We start from the raw sequence: 22,179 nt of genomic DNA, 5'->3' as shown, positions 1-22,179 counted from the left end.
TGGCTTTGGTTAATTAATCATGAAACAATCAAGACACGCCTCAGAAAAAGGAATATTTGAAATAGAATTTAAGACAGAAAAGATGATTGATCCCGTAATTTGCTGCTGTAAAACAAACCAAAGTCTAGTTTTATGTTCTGCTATATTGCCCTCATTTTAAGACACCACATAATAAGGTGTGAGATGAATTAGTGTAGCATGTGCTAGTTGCAGACACAGACAAAGAATATGACGAATATACGCACAGTTGAGTGTCCAAATAAAAGGAAACTTCTGCAAAAGACAGAATATAGGGTAACACTAATTAAAAGGCCAATCAATCTTTTTCAAGACCAATCGTAGTGAAACTAGTTTCTAATGAAGAAAAACATTTATAGAATGTTGTAATGGCAAAACATACTCTTTTTTTAATTGTTTTTGAAAATTAAATAGTCACATATTATTGAACAAAATTTGATCATGTGTAAATGAAGCATTTACAGTATCAGTATTTTAATACCATTGTAAAATACCATGTGGTCTGTTGAATGAATAATGACAGGCATAACTTTAATCATGTTTCAGATACAAACTCATAAACCCATTCTGTTACTGGGCTCACCATCTTCCCACGTTAGACTTTGTGACACCACACCTCTTAATTATTTCATATTTGTTTAATATCTGCTTTATTGAAAAAAACTTTATATTCATTGTGCTCCATAACCCCACTCCTGTTCTTAGTTCACACGTCCTACTTTAGTCAAGTTTTATCATGTCACGTCATGTTTCATTATTCTAGTACTGAGGTGTCAGCTGGCCCCAGACATGAGGGATACACTTGCCTTACAGACAAGTGGCGCCATCTATAGTAAAAAATACTGACATATAGTTAATTAAACTTATAACCAGATGAATTTTAAAGGAAAAAAAAAAGTATTTTATTTGGGTCAACATGGTAATGATAAGGAAAGTGGGTTAATAATTGTAGGGATAGTGATTTGATATTACTACTCTGGTTGGCCTACTTTCATAGTGTGATGCTAGTAGCAGTTATGATTGAAAACCTTCTCTACAAGTACAAAATTCATCAAACAATAAAAAAAAATAATCTGCTACTAATAAAGAATCGACCACAAAGCATCAAATCTTCTTACAGGTGATGCCTTAAGAGAGCTCAGAAGAGGAGATTATAAAGGATTGTTTCCCACCTCTGCGGCAATTGTTCTACTTAACCATGTGGTCTAGAGCTAATAAGCTTACTTCCTGGTTTGGATCCAAGACAGAGCATTGTTTAACAACTAAATATTCACTCATTTACTGGACTAAATAAAATAGAGGTCATTTATTTAGAGGCTGAAAACTTGGCGAATGCTTTTTTGTTTTTGTATTGTGTTTGTGTTTTCTTTGTAGTGCAAGGGTTGCATTAAATCATGTATTATGTGTCAAATCTCTGTGTATTTGGATGATGTTTTTCTGGGAACGCCTGATTTAGCCTAAATAGTTTATCTGAACATCTCTTTTATTCAATAAAACATCCAGAAAACATTTTGGGCTAAGACCCTCATACTTCTCTCCCTTTCATTTGTAACCATATAAACAGATTATTATCCATTTTTCATTGGCTTTACCATTCACTGCTCCTCTGTGCCCCCTGTAAAGCTGCTTTCTCAGGGCTGCTTTTCACCCGTTTGTCAGTCTCAGATGTAAATGACCGTGCTGCCATTCTCCCCCTCGGCAGATTATTATTCTACTTACCCCACATCTCCCTCACTGAGCCTCTCTGCCTCTCTGTTTCCCGCGCTCCCACATGCACCGCTCTCCTTCTCTACCTCTGATTATCTCTCCCACTTCGCCTCTCCTCAGGAGTGTCGGCCATTAAATGCAAACCTGGTCGTGCTGTCAGTCCCACACGCACACAGAAGCAGCACACACAGAAACCTTAATAACTGTCTCCAGAAGAACAAGAAAAACTATTTCACAGATTTCACCAGCTCCTCTGTTTATCTTCCATGGATATCTCTCAGATATTTATAAGAATATAGGCAGCAGGTATTAAAAGTGAGACCTGTCAGAGCCTTTTTGTGTTATAATATGTGCCTGGAAATCTTCCACCTTTAATGTGTTTATTCCCTCCTCTTACTTGAGTTTGTGTTGCCTGTGCTGCTTTCATCCCTGCTACTGTCACCCCTGTATTATTTTCAACCCCAGCCTTTTCAGAGTCTGACGAACACCAAACCTCACACATCTCAATGTACCTGGATAATCAAAGCACATTATGCATTGAAGCAGTCCTAGGTCTATGACATCATTCCCCATTTTTAGATGTTGTAGCTACAACAGTTTTTCAGAGCCTGCGTTCTTGTTGTGCTGAAAGCTTAGAAAATAACAAGTAAAGAGCACAAAAGAGAATGCACTGTTAAAAGGCCAAGTAGAGGAGGGTTTTTTTTTAGTCAATTCTAGTCTTTACCTAACTTTAATTGTCTCTTGCGTCATGGCTGCCGGTGTGATTAATAAGATGATTCAGTCGAAAAGATGAGTTTTGGTGCTTTTACAACAGACAGCAGTCTGCTTTTGCTCTGTGAGAGCTGGAGCAGAAAATGGAGAGTCATTTCCTTTTATGGCCACGAAAGGCTGCTGTACGGATTCAGTCTTGGTCTATAATTGAGACACCAGGGTATATTCTCTTTCTGGACAGACTCTAATGGTTAGTGCATTAAGGAGGATGATTGAAGAAAGCCACACACTTACAGTAGAGGCTGTGGTAAATCAGAAAAGATGGCTTTTTGGCCAACTTGTAGATTGCAGCTGGTTCCCACCGTGCAGTGCTTTAGGTTCTCTGTCATCTCTGCTGAGAGCACTCTTCAGCAGAATTAAATGGGTGTAATTTTGAGGTAAAAGAGAGAACACTTTTACTGGTAATGGAGAGACAGCTTTGGACATGTTGTCATTGCCCTTGGAAATGCAGTAAATGCACTCTTCAGGCCTGGCTGAGTTGTTAGGAGGCTCTCAGATTTTTGTATTCCTCTCATGAAGGAGGGGGAGCTGAGGCAGAAGCTTTCATTAAGACATCAGCTGGACTCTGCATATTCACAGACCTGCAGGTTCAACGTGCTTAGCCCTGCCATATCTAATAAAGCCCAACAACAATCTTCATTTTAGGATTCATCTGTCCCTCTTTAATGAACACTCTCAATTATGGGATAAGTTTTGTTAGTTTTTATTGACCAGAAAGATTCTCAATCCAAAGACATTAGGGCAATCTATTCATCTTGTGTTTTTAAGTTCTATGTGGCTACACCTTGACGAGTTCAGTTCCCAAGATAGAATGTGCTATCTTATTATTAGCTAAGCAGGACAAAATATCTAAATACAGCTCAGTGACAAAATGCCATACAAAAAAATAAAGTATGATACAATACAATACCATAAAAAATTGAAACAATATTACACCATAGTGTTGGGATAGATACATGTCACAATCCCTGTAGAGAAAAGTTTATTTTGCTGATACCCAAAGCTCCCCCATCATAGCATTAAAATACTGTCAAACACTGAGCATTTAACACTTCAGTCAAGAAATTTACATTTCTGTCCATTCCCCTGGAGCTCTATTTGTGTCTTGGAGTGTAGGGCCAGGGCAACTTGTTGTGAGGATTCCTATATATTCATATATGACAGCTGTGTGCCAGCAGATTACTGGTTTTTCAAGCAAATGTGGCTGTGGGGATACTGTGTCCTTGTTGCCAACTATCCTTGTAATACTTGAAGAGCATGACATTTCTCCTTCTCATGTTTTTAAATCTTGAAGAGACAGGGTGCCTATATGTCACTCCATGATAAGTGTTGGGAATTATTCTGTAATTAATTTCCTAATTTCAAACAAACTGACTCTGACAGCAGAGGAAGTCTGAGGGGTAAAGATACAGTGACTCCTAAAATAACCCTTCAAGAACCCTTGCACCCTGATGCTGAACAAACAATATTTCCTGGTGATTTTCCTGGTGATTTTTTTTTTCTATTTTTAGAACCATACAACCCACAGCGCAGTAAAGATCTGTTTTATCTGCATTGAAACAATGCAGATATAACACATCTAACAAGGAAATGTGTCAACACCCATTCAGTAATGTGTACTTGATTGCCGTCAGCCTCACTTTATCCTAGAGAAGTAGACAAACATAACAAAAGTGTTCATTCACTTTGTCTTCACCTTGCGTACCAATTGATCTTTAACTCCCACTAACCACACCTGCATGGAAATACCTGTCAGTCATCATAGATGTGACTGTATTGGCTACTTATTTGTATTTCATGCGGCCTTGAGTGAAACAGACTCCAATCTCGACTTAATCAGATCAGCCTGGGAACAAACAGCACAACTCTAACTGGATTTGCTTCCTGCTTTGTATGCGTGATCATACAGGAGGAAATGCGATTGAAGGTCTCACTCCTGCAGTTCTGCAGCTCCTGCAGAGATTTTTGAATGACTCTTGTTGACTTCCTGCTCTTGTTTCACCTTCAAAAACATTGTGCTATTGATTGTGAGGATCAAAACACACTGTTTTTATGGAACAGTTTATTGTCCAGCGTCTCCTCAAATCACACCCCAGACACCTTCCCCTCGTCTTTTCTTTAATTCCTTCTTTACTTCTTTTGTCAAGTTTGATGTGTTCAGTGTCGCCCCGCCGCCCTCTCAGGATGAACTCTGCGCCTGGTGCAGCAGTGCTGCTGCACAGTGTTGTTTTTACTCTGGCAGACAATTATCTCTGAGACGCCTGAACAGAGAGAGCTGCTACGACAATTTCCCCCTGCCATTAAATCAGTCTACACTGCCCATAAGCCTCCAGATGACACACACTTTTCTATGCACCAAAACACACTGAATCACACGCCACAGACTCACAGGTAACCCCTAAGCTTCTTCTTTCTTTTCATTACTCTCGTATGTATTCTATTAAAACTTTGTGGACTTGCACACGCGCACACAAACACACTCTAACACACACCACTTCAATCACTGTCATGAGCTGGAGGAAAAACCTCTCAATCAGCCTAACAACAGATGACAGTATCTACAATAAACCCGCCATTAAAAGCTGAGCATATGCATCGCCTTTTTCTCTCTGTTTACCACCAGAGCCTTCACAATCTTTTTATTGACAAACCACACCTTGAAGACTTTGGAGGTTTTTAAACGTGGTTAGAAAAGGTCATGACATTCAGAAATGGCATTCTCTTTGGGGGAAATGGCTTGGATGTCTGGCCGTTAAATAAGGTTAGCTTTATCGGCTCGATTTCCAAGATGTTTGGCCTCTTTAGAGCAGCCGACCCTCTGCTATTGCTACAGGCTCTCAGTGCAGGTTGGGCTGGTTTCTCTGTTTGTGATACATGCTTCTAGATGCTAATGAAGGGTGTTGCACAGGCTAGCACACACACACATGCATAAAGTAGCAGTGCACTGCTGTTTGGTGGTGTGTGTCTGGGCGTGTGTGTGTGTGTGGGTAGTGATGCATGCATTAGTGGCGTATAGCTGGAGGGTTATTGCTGTCAGTTAATGATACTCCTCTTCATGCACACACACAAACACTTTCATGCATCGTGCTCTGCTCTCCGCTATCTCACTTCCCTCCTCAGATCCTCTCATGCAGCCCAGGCACTGAAATGCAACTGCTTCACCATTAAGCCTGGGAGGCCCCAAACATTAACCATTAACCCTTTAGTATTCCCCTGGCCTTGCAGCTGATGAGTTATTCAAGGCTTTTGACAAGGATCCACCCTCTTTACATTCACTAATGAAGAAGAAAGGTCAATGAACACACTCAGAGATGCCTTTGGCAAAATAATCTCGGGACTCAATACACAAAGGCCTCTGATGTGATAAACGCCCCCCTTTTTTTTGTCAGAGTCCCTTCTTCCGGCTGTTTGAAACAATCAATTGGCTGAGCTCCTCACAAGCCAAAGTCCTGTCACCACTGACACTGTTAATTAGCACTGAAGAATCCCAGGCGCCTTTCGTCTGAGCACATTTGAAACGAGAACGAGCGGATTAGAACATTTTGCTTTACATTTGTTATTCCTAATGCCATCTAGCATGGGGAGATCTTAGCGATGGTGGGTGGCTCCCATTGGGCTCCCATCTACAGATCTGCATCCCAACATGAAACAGCACCAAAATGACTGGAAAGAAGCTCATGTGCCATCTAACAAGAGCGGTGAGCAATCCTCGAACATATCAGTATCAGAGGGAAATTCCCTACTCCAATGGCAGCTCATTTGCTCTACTTTAATATTTATGCCACTGAACTAGACTTTAACAGTGTGTTATTGGGTTTATTTTTAGACTTTGAGATAATTAATGGATTTGAAATTTACAAGAAATGCCTGTCTTTATTTCATACCAGATCAAACCCTGATCTTATTTGATCTTACCAGCAAAAGCATTCAGAAGCATACACTCTGCTCATTAATTTGGCATCTAGTTTGTTGGGGTTTTTTTGTTTTTGTTTTTTATTTAAATCAGGAAAGGACTACAGTGTCTTGTATCCAGCTTTCTATTTAATCTATAGCTGTTAAATACTTGATAGTGATTAATCCGAAGTGATAAATATACTGTATCAAGTCAACCCTCTGAAAAGAGTCTAGCACATTCATACTTCACTCATTCATACTTTACTTCTTTACTTCTTACCAATAACAATGTGGCAAAAACATTGGTTTCCAATAAGTGAACAGTATAAAAAATATCCTTGTATTACGGTACTCAATTTCTCTTAGCAGTCAACAGCAGAGAAAAGAAGTTGAGGTTAGTAAACAGGGCAAAAACAATTGACATAAGGAGCCGGGTGAAAGAGGCATTGACCAAACTTTAACAGCTACAGGAAGGATGGGAGGGATTGAGGCCAATATAAATGATGTTAGATTTATAATAGTTGGGTTTGAAAAAAATGCTGTTTGCCTACTATTTTTTAATTAATTAGTAGCATTGAGGCAGTTTGTGAGGGGTGAAAGAAGGGTAGACGTGATTGTTCTTTTGGAAAAAGTAGACCTGGGTATCATCTGCATAGCATTGGAATTGTAGTCCATAGCAACGTATGAAGGGGAGCATGTAAAGGATGAACAGAAGGGAACCAAACACTGATCCTTGGGGGCCACCATATCTAACAGATGTTTATCTTAATTATGATTTCTAAATGCTTGTGATTCATAACTGTGAGCTAAGGGGCTTTATTGAATTCTGGCTCTGTAGCCCCAAACATCACATGACCTCAACAGTTAAACCTCATTGATCCATAGCAGTTCAAGTGATATCCAACATCACAACTGTTGCATGCTGTTAACATACACTAACACCACAGTAACAGAGGTAGTGTGGGATTTGCAGTTATTTATAGAGATGTCTTGAACTCCGTCAGTTGGTTGGATCAGAATTAGGGGTGCCGAAAGCTGTGTTGAGGTATTTAACATGCATGAAATGTCAAGTTTAGTGTGATTTATGACAATAAAGGCAAATCTTTCATGAAAAATAGATTGTCAACTTTCACAGGAATAATCCTGCTCAGTCATCTCCTATGAGCCTCTATGCTTGTGTGTCAGTGTCTGTGTCTGCCTCAACCCCCTCCTCTGCCCGTATGTTGATGTTTTGGTTGTTTTCAACCAGAGCACAAGTGACGTTGTGTGTTGTTGGTTGTGAGTAGAAGAAGCTATCAGATAAGCTATAATAGTGAAAGTAGCAGAGAAAGAAAAAACAACCAAAGTGAAATGAAACACCATCTTCGAAGAAATTCTTACTTCATCTTGTCTGTATCTTGAGTTGGTAGCCTGGTAACTGGAGGTAAAATGCACAATGAGGGAGTGGTAATGCAAAATAGCGTCTCTTCATGTTGGGAATTTGTAATGCTAAGTGGGAGAGCTTGTTACGTTGTTATTATTCTGTTACCTCATATTTTACATTATCCCTGATTCACAGGAATATTCTGAACATAAAAACTCTATTTTCTGAGGGTTTAGAACTGAGTGACATGCTAACACCTTGTTGGTCTTTGTCCTTTGTTGAATGTAATAGTGTGAAAGAAGATCTTTTAATTGTTCAGATTCTAAACTAGAAGAGTTGGTGTCCACAGACTTGTTCAAATGTGGTTTTAAAGGATTTTGTTTAACTAATTCTGTCTACAAAGTGAAAAATTATTCAATTACAGTCTACATGTAGCTAAACAATACTGGACTACCAGGAGACAGTCATCATGAATCACCATAGAATAGCTGGCTGAAACAGAGGGTCGTTTGTCACTTTAAATAATCTCTGCATTTTCTTACTGTAGGTTTGCTGTAGACAGTCTCAAATGTAGGGATTCTTGTTTACTGAACAAGTTTAGTTATTGTTTTTTAACATCCAGTTTTTAATTTGTGTGGATTTTTTTCTTATCAGTTTGTTGCACACGTTTTGATATGAAAGCAGCTTTCCTTTAAACCTTTTTTTCTTTGTCTGTGAAGAGAGAGTGCACATTCAGTTCATCTTTCAAAGCTTTTTTTCAGCAGGCAAGCTGAGTTTATGTTTCAAAAAACCAATAAACCTCTTCAGGTGTTGCATTAAAAAAACAACCTGAAGAGTCAGGCAAATGATCTGCAAACTTTACTGATAGCTTCCAGCAACTGCAACCGGAGAGATGAACTCTGTTATATTGAAAGGAGATTCAAATCAAACGGTTGTTCTCTGATTCCTTACCTTGAGCTCTTCTTTGTGGAGCCTCAGAGGGCTTGAGTCCTGTGCAACATGGATCTGTTGAATTGAATTAGCTGCAAGTTACCAGCACAATGTGCAGATTATGCTTCTCCTCACACATCAGACAGGATGTATTATCATTAATAGAGCAGCTCTGTAAATGTAATCCGGTTCTTATTAACCAATTAAACAAAAAATTTAACACTGCTAATGAATTCCATCATTATTTTCTGGACAGATGGTGTTAACTCTTTTTTATGGCTACTGTGTGACCCTTAACATCCTGCCATAATTGCCTTTAATGGTATGAATGTAGTATAATCGAAGTGACATTTCCTGTGCTCACATTCACTGTCACAGAGAAGTGAGTCAGCTGGAAGATGAATACTATATGCTAATGTAAATCCATCCGCTGTGCTTTCAGCTACAAAGGGAGGTGTGTGTTTTAACAGGTGTATTGATATTTGCAGTTGCTGGTACCCAGCTGAGTTGAACCAGGGGTCAAATTGCCGGTCCAATTTGTCATTAAATGCAGACTTATCCCCTTCAGTGATTCCAGTCAATAATATTTGACCTCATGTGGAAAAACAGGGACATAAAGGTGAGCCAAAGAGTCGGGGCTGCAGCCACCAAACACAGTCCTACATCAAAGGAAAGAGCATGTGACACATCAGTGGTCGTAGTATTTTTTTTTCAGCCATGAAAGCTGCGTATGGATGGTGTCAGTGCACACAGAGGATAAGCCTACAGAGGGAAGGCTTGTGTGGATTTGGAGTAAGGTGGGTGGTAGTTGGGGATTTTGATGGAGGAGCAGATACGGATTGAGGGCTTTTTTTTAGATTCTGACACATTTCAGACTGGGGTGATATTGCCTGCCTTTTATTCATAACATACAGACATTTATTGTCACTGAACAGAGTGCACACAACCCAAGCACTCCTGAACAGTCATCGACAGCCTGGAATGCACTCAAATTGGATGTGTGTCTCACTTTACTTTCAAATGCACCCATCATTTTTATTTGGCAGCGTTTTGTGGTGCACCAGAACACCTTGACTTGACTAATCTAAAAGTGTTTCAATTTTTCTGAAGTGTTCATTTTACTACTCTACATTTGAATGATAGCTGCAGTTCCTTGTTATTTTTCAGCTCAGGGTTTTACATAACAAAAAAATGCTATGTTTTCAAAACAGAGTAATGTCAAAAATACAACCAGTGCTATTCATTTCTAGATTTGCATTTCTAAATTTGATTATTAGTGCATTTCCATATTATATATCTTAAGTATATAGTTCAGTTTTTTTGAAGTGGGGTTGTATGAGCTCTATGTGACCACTAAGGACAATAGATACAGTAGAAAGTTGTCTCCTCTCCCTCAGTAAGACACAAACTGTAATCGATGGTGACGAGGAAATAGGCGCTAACAGGGAGAGACCGTACCAAATTCAAAGGCTATTTTCTCTGCCTACAAGAACTGAAATCAAAAAGTAATGCACTAGCGCTGCGCGGAAGGACACATGACCAGTTAGAGCTCAACCCCACTTCAAAAAAACTGAACTATCCCTTTAAATAGTTGTACTTATATTTGGCAGTCAGAAAATTACTATTAAATAAGATAAAGTTTCATTCAGTGGATCTTACTCAGAACTGACAATACTAATAATGATTATAAACAGGCAAACTAAAGTTAGTTTTCCATTTTGTTAAATTAATTCATGAAGTTTAGTGTACCGGTGTGTGGAGTACAACCAAATATATCTGTCCAACAACCTTCACACAAATTAAAAATTTAACAGCTTTTCTCATTATTTCCCACTTTAACATTTCCTCTTGTTAAATTGGAGCAGTGAGCTCAAGTTTGCCCTGTCAGAAATATCTCAGGCAGCTCCTAGGTCAGTGAATAAGTGTTAATGTTGGAACAAAATGTGGAAAATGTTGATTGGCAAATGCATAGTTGTGTCATGACTCTGATAGATGGTTGGATATTATTGGGCTCCAGTTCATTCGTTTTCTGTATTGTCAGTCTAGATCAGGGATCTCAAACTCGTGCCATGGAGGGCCAAGAGGCTGTAGGTTTTCTTTCCAACCAAAAACTCCACCAGCTGATCTCACTGATTGCCTCACCTTCAAGCAGAGAGCAGGGACTAATCAGTGCTATCAGCTGGTGAAGTTCTTGGTTGGAGAGAAAACCTGCAGCCTCTTGGCCCTCCATGGCACGAGTTTGAGATCCCTGGACTAGATTTTAGTATTTAGGATTGCTCAAAAGACTCTCACTATACACCACTATGTCAAAACTGGGATACTGGTTTGAACAGCCCATGGGGATAAAGCAAAGCAGCCCACTCTTACTGTAAAGGTCTGTTTTCACTTTTATTTCAGGGCACAATATCAAACATTTATCTGACACACTTATTCCCTCCTTCTGTGTCTGCCCTCTCAGCTTCTGATTGAGTATCCCCATATCAGTCCCTTATTTATACCAATGCTTGTATAAGGTTTGATTGACTTATCAGCATTAATTGTGACAATCAACAACAAATGCAATGGTCAGTCGTTGCTTTCTTGGGCTGCTAAAACAGATAGAGAAGATGTAGAATGCTGAGTATCCAACATTTAGCACCAAACCAAGGCCAGGATAGAACAGAATCCTGATCTGCATTTGTTGATTCTCATTCTGGAGGGTCATTTGAGTAGCACTGGTTATTTTGAGTTTTGCTTTGTATTTCTAATGTCCATGTAACTGCAGCAGACACGTAGGAGGAGATGCTTGAAGGTTGTCAATGTTTATTTTCAGTTCTGAGACCTTGAGATGTTAACTACTTAACAGATTCCACAGTGTGTAAATTAGACAGGAAGGTATTCACAGAGCACTCAGTTTAGTAATGTGTTTTTGAAAGGAAGTGCTTGTACTGTCTCTGTGCTGCTGCAAAAAAAATCTGTTTCTGAATCAGCGGGGCTCACTTCAGGACAGTAAAGCTTTCATCTGAACCTCCCGCAGGCACTCAGCGACAAGGTGGGGAGCAGAGACTGGGGTGCATTCACCGCCTCAGGTCCTGTCTTGGCATAATAAAGGAATATTTCATGTGTGACACTCACACAGCCTATGGGCGGACACCATCTAAGGCAGACTTTGAGCCTGCAATAATTAACGTGAACATATGGTGTGTGCCTCCATTGAATTGTGCATTCCCTTACACAGTCTCATCTAGAAATAATCCACTGCACATGCTAATCACTTGGCGATTGATTTGGCCCTTTTTGGTCCAACAATTTCTGTAAACCACCGGATTGATCTGAGAGAAATCAATTAACAGCTCAGGGTGGGTAAATATGAGGAAAAAATATGGATTGCTGTGCATACAGTACGGCTGTCTGAGCACAATCCGGCTGCAGCTCGTGCAAAGAGGAATTCCAGTCAGGTTTGACTAGCCCCAGGTGAACTGTGATAACCAGACAGTCTTCACTGATAGACTTATCTCTTATCCATCAAGAGGAAAATGCACTTAACCCTCCACATTCAAGCCTGCTGTGTTATCAGCCCCATAATGGAAATTGATAAAAGAGAGCCGTCTTATCATAATCCCACATACATAACAGCGGGGAATTGCTATTTTGGGAGGCTACGGGCAAAGGAGACGGCTGGATCAGAGGGGGCAGGAAGAGAGGGTTGCCTCCTGGTTGGAGATCAGATGTTATCCAATGCTGTATTGATGGCGGCAGCTCATGGAGACCCGAGTAGCTTCAGTTTGTCTTCAGCATTCCTCACAACCGGCCAGATTGTCGCTGTCGTCACTGAGGGACGCAGTAGTCAAGCAGCTGCTGACTCAGCGAAATCCTTGGGCTTGCAGCAGGGCTTGCACAGAAATAAACCTCTGATAAGCATTAAAAAGTGAGGGAGAGACAAGGGGGCATGGGAATTATTAAAGATAGAGGGAGTGAGGGACCTACATATGAGAGGGGAGATTGTTATAGAGACAGAGAGAGACGGGGAAAGGGAGGCTACATGCTGACTCCATTTGTTTGCGTCCCTGTGCATTTTATTAAGCCTCTAACATTAAACAGATTTAGAGCGAGCAGCCAAAGTCATGGAGTAATTATGCTTTTGGAAGTGCTGTGATTAAAAAGTGCTCGCCTAAAGTATCAATCCACACTGTACAGCAGTCTGCGTTTCTTTTTTTGTTTATTCCCAGAACGTGCTGATGTGGATTTACCCTCTAAATTTAGAAGAGGAGGGGAAAAAAGCAATACAGGGAAATTCATAAAACATTTTAAAACCGGAGATTTGTCCATCAGGCGTGCATATAAAGTACATCATTTGCAAGCTCATTGATATCCTGCATAAAGCATGTCCTTGAATTGATAGGAGCAATAAACATACGTTAAAGGTCACTCTGAATTTTGGATTTTCTTCCAGTGGCCAGACTCATTACTTCTATTTTCTGTTCAGATATAAAAATGCACGTTTACTTCCTGTTGGAGATGGAGAAGAAGGAGAAAGAGATGTGAGAAGTCTAGATTAATAATGAAAGGGAACAGTATCTGTGCAGAGAATGTCAGAAATGTCTTCTCTGTTGGGATTCCGTCCTCCAGCTCCCGCTGTGCTGAGGACTCTCTTATGTGTCCGGATTCCCCACAGAGGCGTTGATTAAGTCAAACTGAAGGCCGAAGCCTGCCTTGCAATCGAGAACCCCTAGCTCAGTCAGTAAGCTATCAGGTGACCCGTCTCTCTTGCGCACTTGCTCCCCACTTAGATCCTGACGCTGAGAGGAGCTTTTAGAGCCTGGGCTACAGCGCCAAAAAGGCATTCTGCGGGGTGTTGATAACCGGCAGGTACCAGGATGTGCAGCGGGGGAGGGGAGAAGTGATGGGTGGGGTGAGGATAGCAGCACAGGGAGGCAAAAACGATCTCTGAAGGCCATCTTATTAATGGAGGCTTTTCATTAGTCCCACTAGTGCAAACGATTGGCGGGGCTAATGAGCTTGAAGGTGTGTGAGTGTGTGTGCGATGGAACCCATGGAGAAGGAGTGTGTGATGATCATTGTGAGAGACCAGTATGTTCACGTTTTGCTTGAAATGTGTAAAAGATGATGTGTTGGCGAGTCAGTTTTGCTCCATTTCAATATGGCTGACTGCTACTGGCAAGAGGGTAGGAGATGAATGGTGGAGGGGACGAGTGAATTTCACTGTCAGTGGATTGAAGTGAGGTGAAGCATGGAAAATGTCTTCATCGCTGAAGTGTTTGCACGCTCACAGTGTGTACGTACTTAAAAGCCGATAAAGCGAAGCAAGCCCTTTTTAAAAGCGCAGCATCCCCGTCAGATGTCACAAGCATTGTGTAATGCTCCATTTAGACTCCTCACCGAACACAGGCCCCCCAAAAAACTGCTTTTTGCAGTGCTGAGTTACAGACACCCTCAGAGGTTGGCGTGAACCTTGCATGTAGAGGGATTTAGCCCGATTTACAGCGTGGTGTGTACAGGATCAGTTCTGGCTCAGGAGTGTCTCATGCTGGCTCTCTCTGGGGAGTGGCAGAGGGAAGGACCAGAGGCCACTGATTGATGGTCAAGGACACCAAACCCCTCCCTCACACCCCTCCCCCCAGCCTGGAGGAGCACATCTCTGAAGCTGCGTCCTCAGGGGGATTGGGATGCTGCCTGGCTGGCTGCCGCCGTCTGCATGTGCTACTCGTGACAGCCTGCTCGGAAGATGTGACCAACTCAAGGGATGAATAATCCCCTGAACGACAAGTGAATGAATTGGACACTCAATACAACACAAAAAGGTTGATGTGCTCTCCTCGCCTCACATGTGCATTAAGGAATATGTGTAAACGTTAAAGCTGGGGCATATAGGATTGGGATTTCCGAAGAGATTTCCTCAAAGCTGGCGTGGGAGACAGTTTGAGGGCTGGCAGGAGGGAGGGAGAGGAGCTCAAACTATTACCTAATGAATGATGATGTTCAGTGAATTACAGTACAGTTCACAACACTCGAGATGGCACTCCACACAAACCCTGACTTGAGTGTCACTGCTGCATATTCCATCCTGATTCATTATTTGTGTCAATAGTGTCTGAAGTTCAGGACCTTAGGATTTGTTGTGCATATGATATGCTGTTGACAAAGCTACTGATGGAGGTTTTGGAGGGAAAAGGAAAGAGAAGTGAGACAGAGAGTGTGGCACTTACTCCCAGAACACTATTTAGAGCAGATGGCTTCAGTCCAGAGTCAGAGAAGAGATCTAGGGATTGTTATTTTCATATGACTCTCGCTCGAGCTGGGGAGGGCTCTGCTTTTTTCATTTCAATCCGCTTGCAAAACAGTAATTGAAGCGTATCGCTTTCATCTCCACTTATCTCTACCACTCCTCTCCCTTTGGAGCGCTGCTTGTCTTCCCAGCGTCTTGACACTGTTGGTTTCTCTATGATATATTGTCTGGGATTCTGGTACTTCATTGTAGCGCCGTGCTGATGTACATGGCAATTAAATTCAAACCCCAAAGAGGTAGAGCTCAGTCACAACTCCCCCCCAACACCTACCCATTACTACTCCTCCTCTGTTCTGCCCGCTGCTGCTGCTGCGTCGCTCTCGCGCCTCTTTCAATCACTGTCTTTTTTTTTTTCTTCTCTCCAAGCTCTCTTCACTTTGATTCACCCTTCTTCTCTCCACCAAATCTGTCTTCCCTTTCCATGTCTTTCCCCTTCTGTTCCCTTCATGTTAATAAGCAGAGTAATGGCGTTGCGGGCTGGTTGGAGAGTTAATTAAAATGGCAAGTTGCAGCCCACACAGTCAAAACAATGGAGGGCCCTGCTTTTCACAGTGACACATGGAGAGGTTAAACAAGCCCAAAAATCAAACTCTGTGAGTGGGCAGGCCTCGACTAATACCACCCATCCCCTAATCCAACTCCACTTAACACTGAGGGGTCTTTTGTTACACTCTCCAGCCCAGTCAACATTAGTCAGAGCACAGATCCAGTAATTACCTCCCAGGGCTGCTGCATGAAAAAGCAGTTGTGAAGATATTAATGTGATTACTGCAGCATTTTCTGGGCCAGAGTTTACACTGACACTGATCACACCAGAAACCGAACAAGTGGAATAGTGACATCTGCCTATTCCCCACCCACCACACACACACACACACACACACACACACACACTTATACACGCGCACACACGCACACACACAGAAAATGATTCCGCGAGCACAATGCTGCGCACTCAGGCTCCAGCATCAGTGGGCCGGCTGAGCAGGACAGGAGCTGTTGCCATGGTTACCGTTTCTCGGCTCGCTCTCACTCTCTCACAGCCCGGGAAAAACTGTGTCATTATCCTGTACTTTGGATAGGAGAAGAGAAAAAGAGAGAGGGAGAGTGAGGGGAGGGATACAAAGGAAGAGAATGAGGTAGAACGGGGAGACAAAGATAGAAAAGAGGCAGAAGAAGAAGAAGAGGAGGAGGAGGAGGAGGTGGGGGTTAGGCAGTTCACACAGGCCAGCAGCGCAGCTAACACACACATCAGCCAAATTTGCACTCATTTGTGCTCCTCTTTTCACTTCTTCTCCTTTTTTTACTGCCAGTGAAGCTTTAGTTTTCATTCTAATAGGTAAACAGCTTCAGTAGTGACAAATAATTCTTAAAGGTATCAGGTAAAAGCAGCACTGTGTCAGGTGATAATGGGATGTGAGTCCCTTTTTCTTCCACTCTCCACCGTTCTCTCTGGCATCTCATAAATTACCACCAACAAGCTATTATGGTGGCAAAAGAGATCAATCCCTGCACCATTGTGTTTATTCTTACACACCAACAGCCATATGCCACTCTAATGACTCCCAGCTCCAGTTCTTGTCGAATAAACACACGGCCAACAATGAGCACTGCACAGTGGGATAACGATGTGCAACTTGGAGACGACTCTGACACCAGGCAGACTGAGAAAAGGACTTTTCATGTGCAATGCACGCGTGGTTATGTAGTTTGTTTGCTTTGCCAGTTGTGCAACGTGAGGTCCACATCATAGGAGTTACACTGTGAACTAATTACATGGCCGTGTAAATAGAGGCACCCTGCTGATATGGACTGTGCACCACATGATTTCCCCTGGTAGAGCAGAGCCTGTTTGCACTGCCTTGCTGTGCAGTGTGTGTGTGTGAGTAGAAGTGCGTGTTCAGGGTTGCATGTGACCTGGACAAGCAAGGATAGGTGTGCATGTGTGTGTGTGTGTATGGGTGTGTGCGAAGGGGAGAGGATGTTTGTAACTGCGAGGTGTGCTTTATTAAGCCACTAGTGCCCGTGTGTGTGTGTGCGTGCGCGTGTGTGTGTGTGTGTGTGTGTCTCGTGGCTGAGTAGCCCTTCCAAATGAAAGGCTGCCCTCTCCCTCCCTGCCCGCCTGACGCAGCTCTCCAGAGACACCTGTTCATATTACTGTGGCTGTCTGCTGCTCAGAGAAACACAAACAGCACACAACAAGCCGCCTTCCAGAAGAATGTGAAGAGGAGCTCGAGCTGCTCTCTCCTTATTCTATATTCTCTTTCTTCTTCTCTAGTATCTTTAATAAAAGTGCAATAAGTGACACTGTAACCTTTTCAGCAGTGCTTTTAATTAAATACAAAATCTGTGTACAACAAGAGGTACCTGCACATCAATTGGAGAGTTTAATTCTGCTTAATCCAGCTTGTCCTTTTCATTTTTGATTTTAATTTTGTCCTTTTACTTCACTTTTAGATATAATGTTAAAACAGGTTATTTTTCGATTAAAGATCTGGCATTATGTTATATATGTTTTCAGTTTTTCTAATTAGTAAAGAAATGTGTTGTAAATAATTCCACCCACTTATTTCTATCACAATCACAAAGGCTGATTTCCAAACCACTTTTTACGTACTACTTTAGATTGTAGATTGTAGCTGTACGCAAAACCGCTTCTTCAGCATTTACGTATGATTTTAAAGTTGATGAGATGAAATTAAATGATTTTCCACAGTTAACTGTGAGATCAGTATCACCTCTGACGACAAGATTCATCAGTGTTTCTGTCGTATTACGTAAATGTTAATCTAACAGACCGTTAAATGTTAGCTTTGTAGTATTGTAGTTGTACTGGTGACTCAACAGGTGGCAGTAGTGCACCTTAAACTGAGTGCCACACAACATGCTGGACAAAAGAACAATAACATTTGCGCCATGCATTGTAGGACATGCAATATGACTGGTTAGCTGCATCCTGAGGTTTTTGTTATGAATCAGTGTGACATCCTGCTATTGTTTATATATGGCGTACTGCATACTGAAGTCATGCTGAATCAGTATGTACTGCTGGGGTAGTGTGCAGACCACAAAGCTCCAGGGCCCTTAAGATTTAAGAGAAATAAGCTTTTCAGCTTGGATGGATCAGCAGCCTGTTGAACAAAACATGATTTAATATTGATGCAATTGTTTCGAGTGTCAATGTTTAACTTGTGATTTATTCCATTTAGAGTTGTGTCCAGTGGGGTCTCTTGTCAAAATAACCAATCTATTTATTTAACTGTTCCTCAAAGGCCAGAGATCCCACATGAGCTTCACTCATAGTTTGATTCATAGGGCTGTAGAATGGCCAGAGAGGTAAAAACAAAAACGTTTGTGCTGTAAACCACTGGACAAAACTTTCAGGGTAGAATAAGCTATGTAAATCTGTTATATAAATATTATACACATAGTTGGGTCAAATTTCCTCTTCTTTAACTATTTTAAACTTGACGTTAAAAGTTTGTTGTTTTTTTTTAAATACTTCTGTTTGTCTTTCCTTCAATGAGATGTTGTGTTATGTTGAGCTGTTGGTCGCCTGCATCTCAATACTACATTTACCACTGTTTACAGTAAAGAGCAGCTTCAGTGTGGTGAAATACTGATTTCAGTTCCAAAAAAACTCGAAACAGCAGCGGTGGTACAGTAATTGCAGTTTTTACAGACTCATTTGAAAGCGCCACACATAGCAAATGACGGTGCTGCAGATTGAAAGTGCAATCACAACTAATCAGAGCCTCTCTTGTTTCCTGCCCACAGCGCCCAACACTGCACCCTATGGGAGCACAGGAAGTGCGTACGTCCCGCTGGCCTGCCGGTACCTGGTCCTGGCCCTCTCCTCCTTCATCAGCGTGTACTAGCGAAGGCCAGTGCGGACACAATGACTGTCGAGAGCATTTATGAGTCCTTTTTGACACTGCTGATGGCTGGAATCACATCTGGTACAGTTTGTTGAAAAGCCGTTAGGGGAACAAAATCAGCGTTACTTTGTGTGGGGAAGTTTTTTTTTCTTTGCTTTTTTGGTGAATATTCTGTCATGTAAATACTATATTTTTTTTTATTATTGTTATTATAATTATTATTTTCTTTCTTTTCTGATGGATTGAACACCTCGTGATCAGTGCTAACCTCCTGCCCTTCCCCACCTCCAATCATATCGAAGCCCCCAAAAACAAATTACTTCCACGCCTCTTTCTCATGGAGGCAATGGCGCAAAATTGACATTTTCATCCATTTTTGTACATGGCTAAAAAAAAGGAATTGTGCCAAGTCTCTCAGTACACAGAATAACCATACCAATGTTGTATTGAATGTATTATGGGTTGTTGAACTAAAGGAAAGACATTTAGATTCCTAATAGCTCAAATTCTGATTATGGAGTGTGCTTAAAAAATAAAGGAAAAAAAAAAAAAGAAGAAAAAAGGCGGGGCTTTTTAAGGACCTTTGTTGTCATAAGTACTCAAGTAGATGGATGAACAGTGTTGAAGGTGTGCTTTGTTGTATTCTGAAATGGGTCCTTCAGTTACTATGCCTGCCAAACACATTTGATCAGGCAGCCGTCAAAGTAGCAAAGTAAACTGTATTGTATCTTTATATTTTAATATAGTGTAGGCTTTTGTTTTGAAGTGGGACCAGCTTTTTCTCATCCGTCTACTACATTAACACAGCTCATGACTCTGTACAGTATGAAGGGAGGAACATCGCTGCCCTATGTTTACATTTTCTTGAGAATATAAATACTACAGTGTATATCCATATTTTAAACATTCATGAATGTTGCAAACACAGTTGCTGTTGAGAAGACAAGTTTCAACCTTAAAGATGCAGTTTGAAATGTGTCACTTCCAGTGAACATCTGAGCCGGAGAGTTTTGCTGTATCATCCTCACAGCTGCACACTGTTGGCCTCTTCAAGGTTTGGCTTCAACCTTTGGCTTGGTACTCTTCAGAGGACAGATTCTGGGAAAGCAGTATTCTGCAGCACAACATTTTATTTCTTACTTTGAAGTCTCTTATATCCTAAGTAAATATATATATCTATTTTCGCTGTACCCAATAAACATATGGAGGTTATACAGAGAGACAAAGGCTGTTAGAATATCTGGAGAATTAGCCAACATGTTTGATAAAAGTATGATAATAGAACATGTTTCAACTCGTATCTGAATCTTGTGTTAATAATGAGAACACAAATGAAAGCCTATGAACATGCTCATCACAACATCCATGGCCTACGGTGCTAAATCAAAAAGCTAATCAGTGTCCACAGGGCCAGTGCACATCAAGAGTAGTAGAGAATAAATTAAAGCATGATGCTGTTTCATTGAGGTAAACATGGTTTTTACTCACAAATATCAACCTTTGATCAGAAACAAAGTCGTCATGCTTTACATTCTGAACATTCATTCTCCGATACCTTCAACCCACCCTGAAATCACAGACACTGTACTGTAATGCCTTAATAGAACCATAGACATTAAATGATGCTCCTTTAAAGGGAAACTTCTAGAAGCTATCAATCAGTACCACTCATTTGTTTGACATATTTCAGATTATTGAATGTCCATGATCCAGTAGCTGACTTATCTTTTCAATTCTGCTCAGTGCAAACAAAATTGTTCTCCACATTCAGCTCTCACAGGTATTCTGAGAAAAGCCAGTTGCATCAGCTGAAAATGCAGTATTTGTCGTTCAGGTTAACATATTTGCAGGTCTTGTTAAGATTTGAATTGTGTTTCATTTTGCCCCCCGAAACAAGGGTATCCTGGAGAGTACCCGAGTTCACACAGTATTTTCACATGAGTGAACTTGTAACTGCAAACCTGTAGAGAAATAGCCATCGCAGTTAAAAGACTTAAAGCACAAACACTGTTAGAACTTTTACGTTTGGTGATGATTTGTTTTAAAGTCTGCTGAAGTTTTTTTTTCTTTTCTTTTATTGTTTGTACTGAAGTTGTTCTCAGCTTGTTTTACAAATTATGAAAATACTGCACCGTATGATCTTGTTTAAATGTTAAGGTATACTGAAATGGGTCAAAGTATATTTATTCTCTTCCTTTATGAAACAATGTATAAAAAATAGATTTGAAACATGTAAAACTGGATATGTGACATTTATTTGAATGGGACACAGTTATGGCATAGTTTATAATGTTGTCGGGTTCATTTAGATGCCATAACTGTTGTTGATTTTTTGTCGGATGAGTACATTAAAAAGAACAATGTTTGCAATCAAATTACCTACTTTTTGAAACAGAGAGGGTGTGAACCAATATAACAGTATTATAGATCAGAATCGATGTGTGTATATTTGGAGAAAATAGGATACCTTTTGATCTTTAGAGCCAGTGTGTAGTCCTAGTTTTCACACACTTGCGTGTTTGACGATGTGCAGAGAGTATGGTTGTGCTGCATGTCAAAGTTAACCTGTGTTTTTTGAGGTGGCCATTTTACAAATATTCATACTTTTTATGAATGGAGCCAAATGTTTGGTTCTAACAGCTGGTCTAAAAATACATACCTCCTACAGACCACCAGGCTATGTTTGTTTGTGATTTCTTTCGACCAACTTTGCTGATTAACTTAAAAAAAAAAAAAAAACTGCTGAGTCATGATCATTTTTGTGGCACTTTGGTGACAGTCTGGATTCATGTTGGTTGCTTGTCTGAGCAGTTAAGACCATGCTAATATTCCATATGAAATGTACTGGATGTTGATTATTTTCAATAATGGAATTAACAAGTCCCTTTTATCAAACACTATTATTTGCAATAAAAGTCTTCATGTTACAATATAAACCTTATCTGACTCAATGAGCAATCAAAGGGGTTAGTGTTATGTCTGGGGCAGGGGTTCAACAATGTCTTTCAAAAGATACTAAAACCTCCATGACTCCATTTATCCTTGTTCATCCGTACAGATTGATCTCACCAATAGCTGTACAAAACAAAGTGGACGCCATCAGACTTCACCCTCTGATTTGAGACTGCTTTCTGACCTATTATTTTCCCATTTGCTGCCTCTCCAAAATAAAAAATAAAAAATCCCAAGTTTGCCCTTTAGCATACCACGCATCAACATCTGAACATTCTCTATTTTATACAAATTAATCTCAGGCTTTACACAAGAGGCTTTAAAATTAGAAATTCAGACTATTAGTTAATTATGAAAATGTCTAATAAGGAAAAGATTCA

At 40.8% G+C, this 22,179-nt stretch overlaps 1 protein-coding gene across 2 annotated transcripts in view; it reads left to right on the top strand.

The window, feature by feature from the left end:
* negr1 (neuronal growth regulator 1) overlaps positions 1 to 21,783 on the top strand; it is a 169,210-nt gene extending 147,427 nt beyond the window's left edge. For both annotated transcript variants that reach the window (XM_074667973.1, XM_074667974.1), the window contains one exon: positions 18,747 to 21,783. In XM_074667973.1, the coding sequence (XP_074524074.1) occupies positions 18,747 to 18,847 (101 nt within the window). In that variant the 3' untranslated portion in view covers positions 18,848 to 21,783. The remainder of the gene's footprint in view (positions 1 to 18,746) is intronic.
* The last annotated feature ends 396 nt before the right edge of the window (positions 21,784 to 22,179 follow it).

This window comes from Halichoeres trimaculatus, unplaced genomic scaffold (genome assembly GCF_033239565.1).
Source record: "Halichoeres trimaculatus isolate MK-OKI-2021-1 unplaced genomic scaffold, fHalTri1.1 fHalTri1_scaffold_4, whole genome shotgun sequence".
Classification (NCBI taxonomy): Eukaryota; Metazoa; Chordata; class Actinopteri; order Labriformes; family Labridae; genus Halichoeres; species Halichoeres trimaculatus.
The sequence above is the reverse complement of the archived record's forward strand: the minus strand, read 5'-3'. Positions and strand labels throughout refer to the sequence as shown.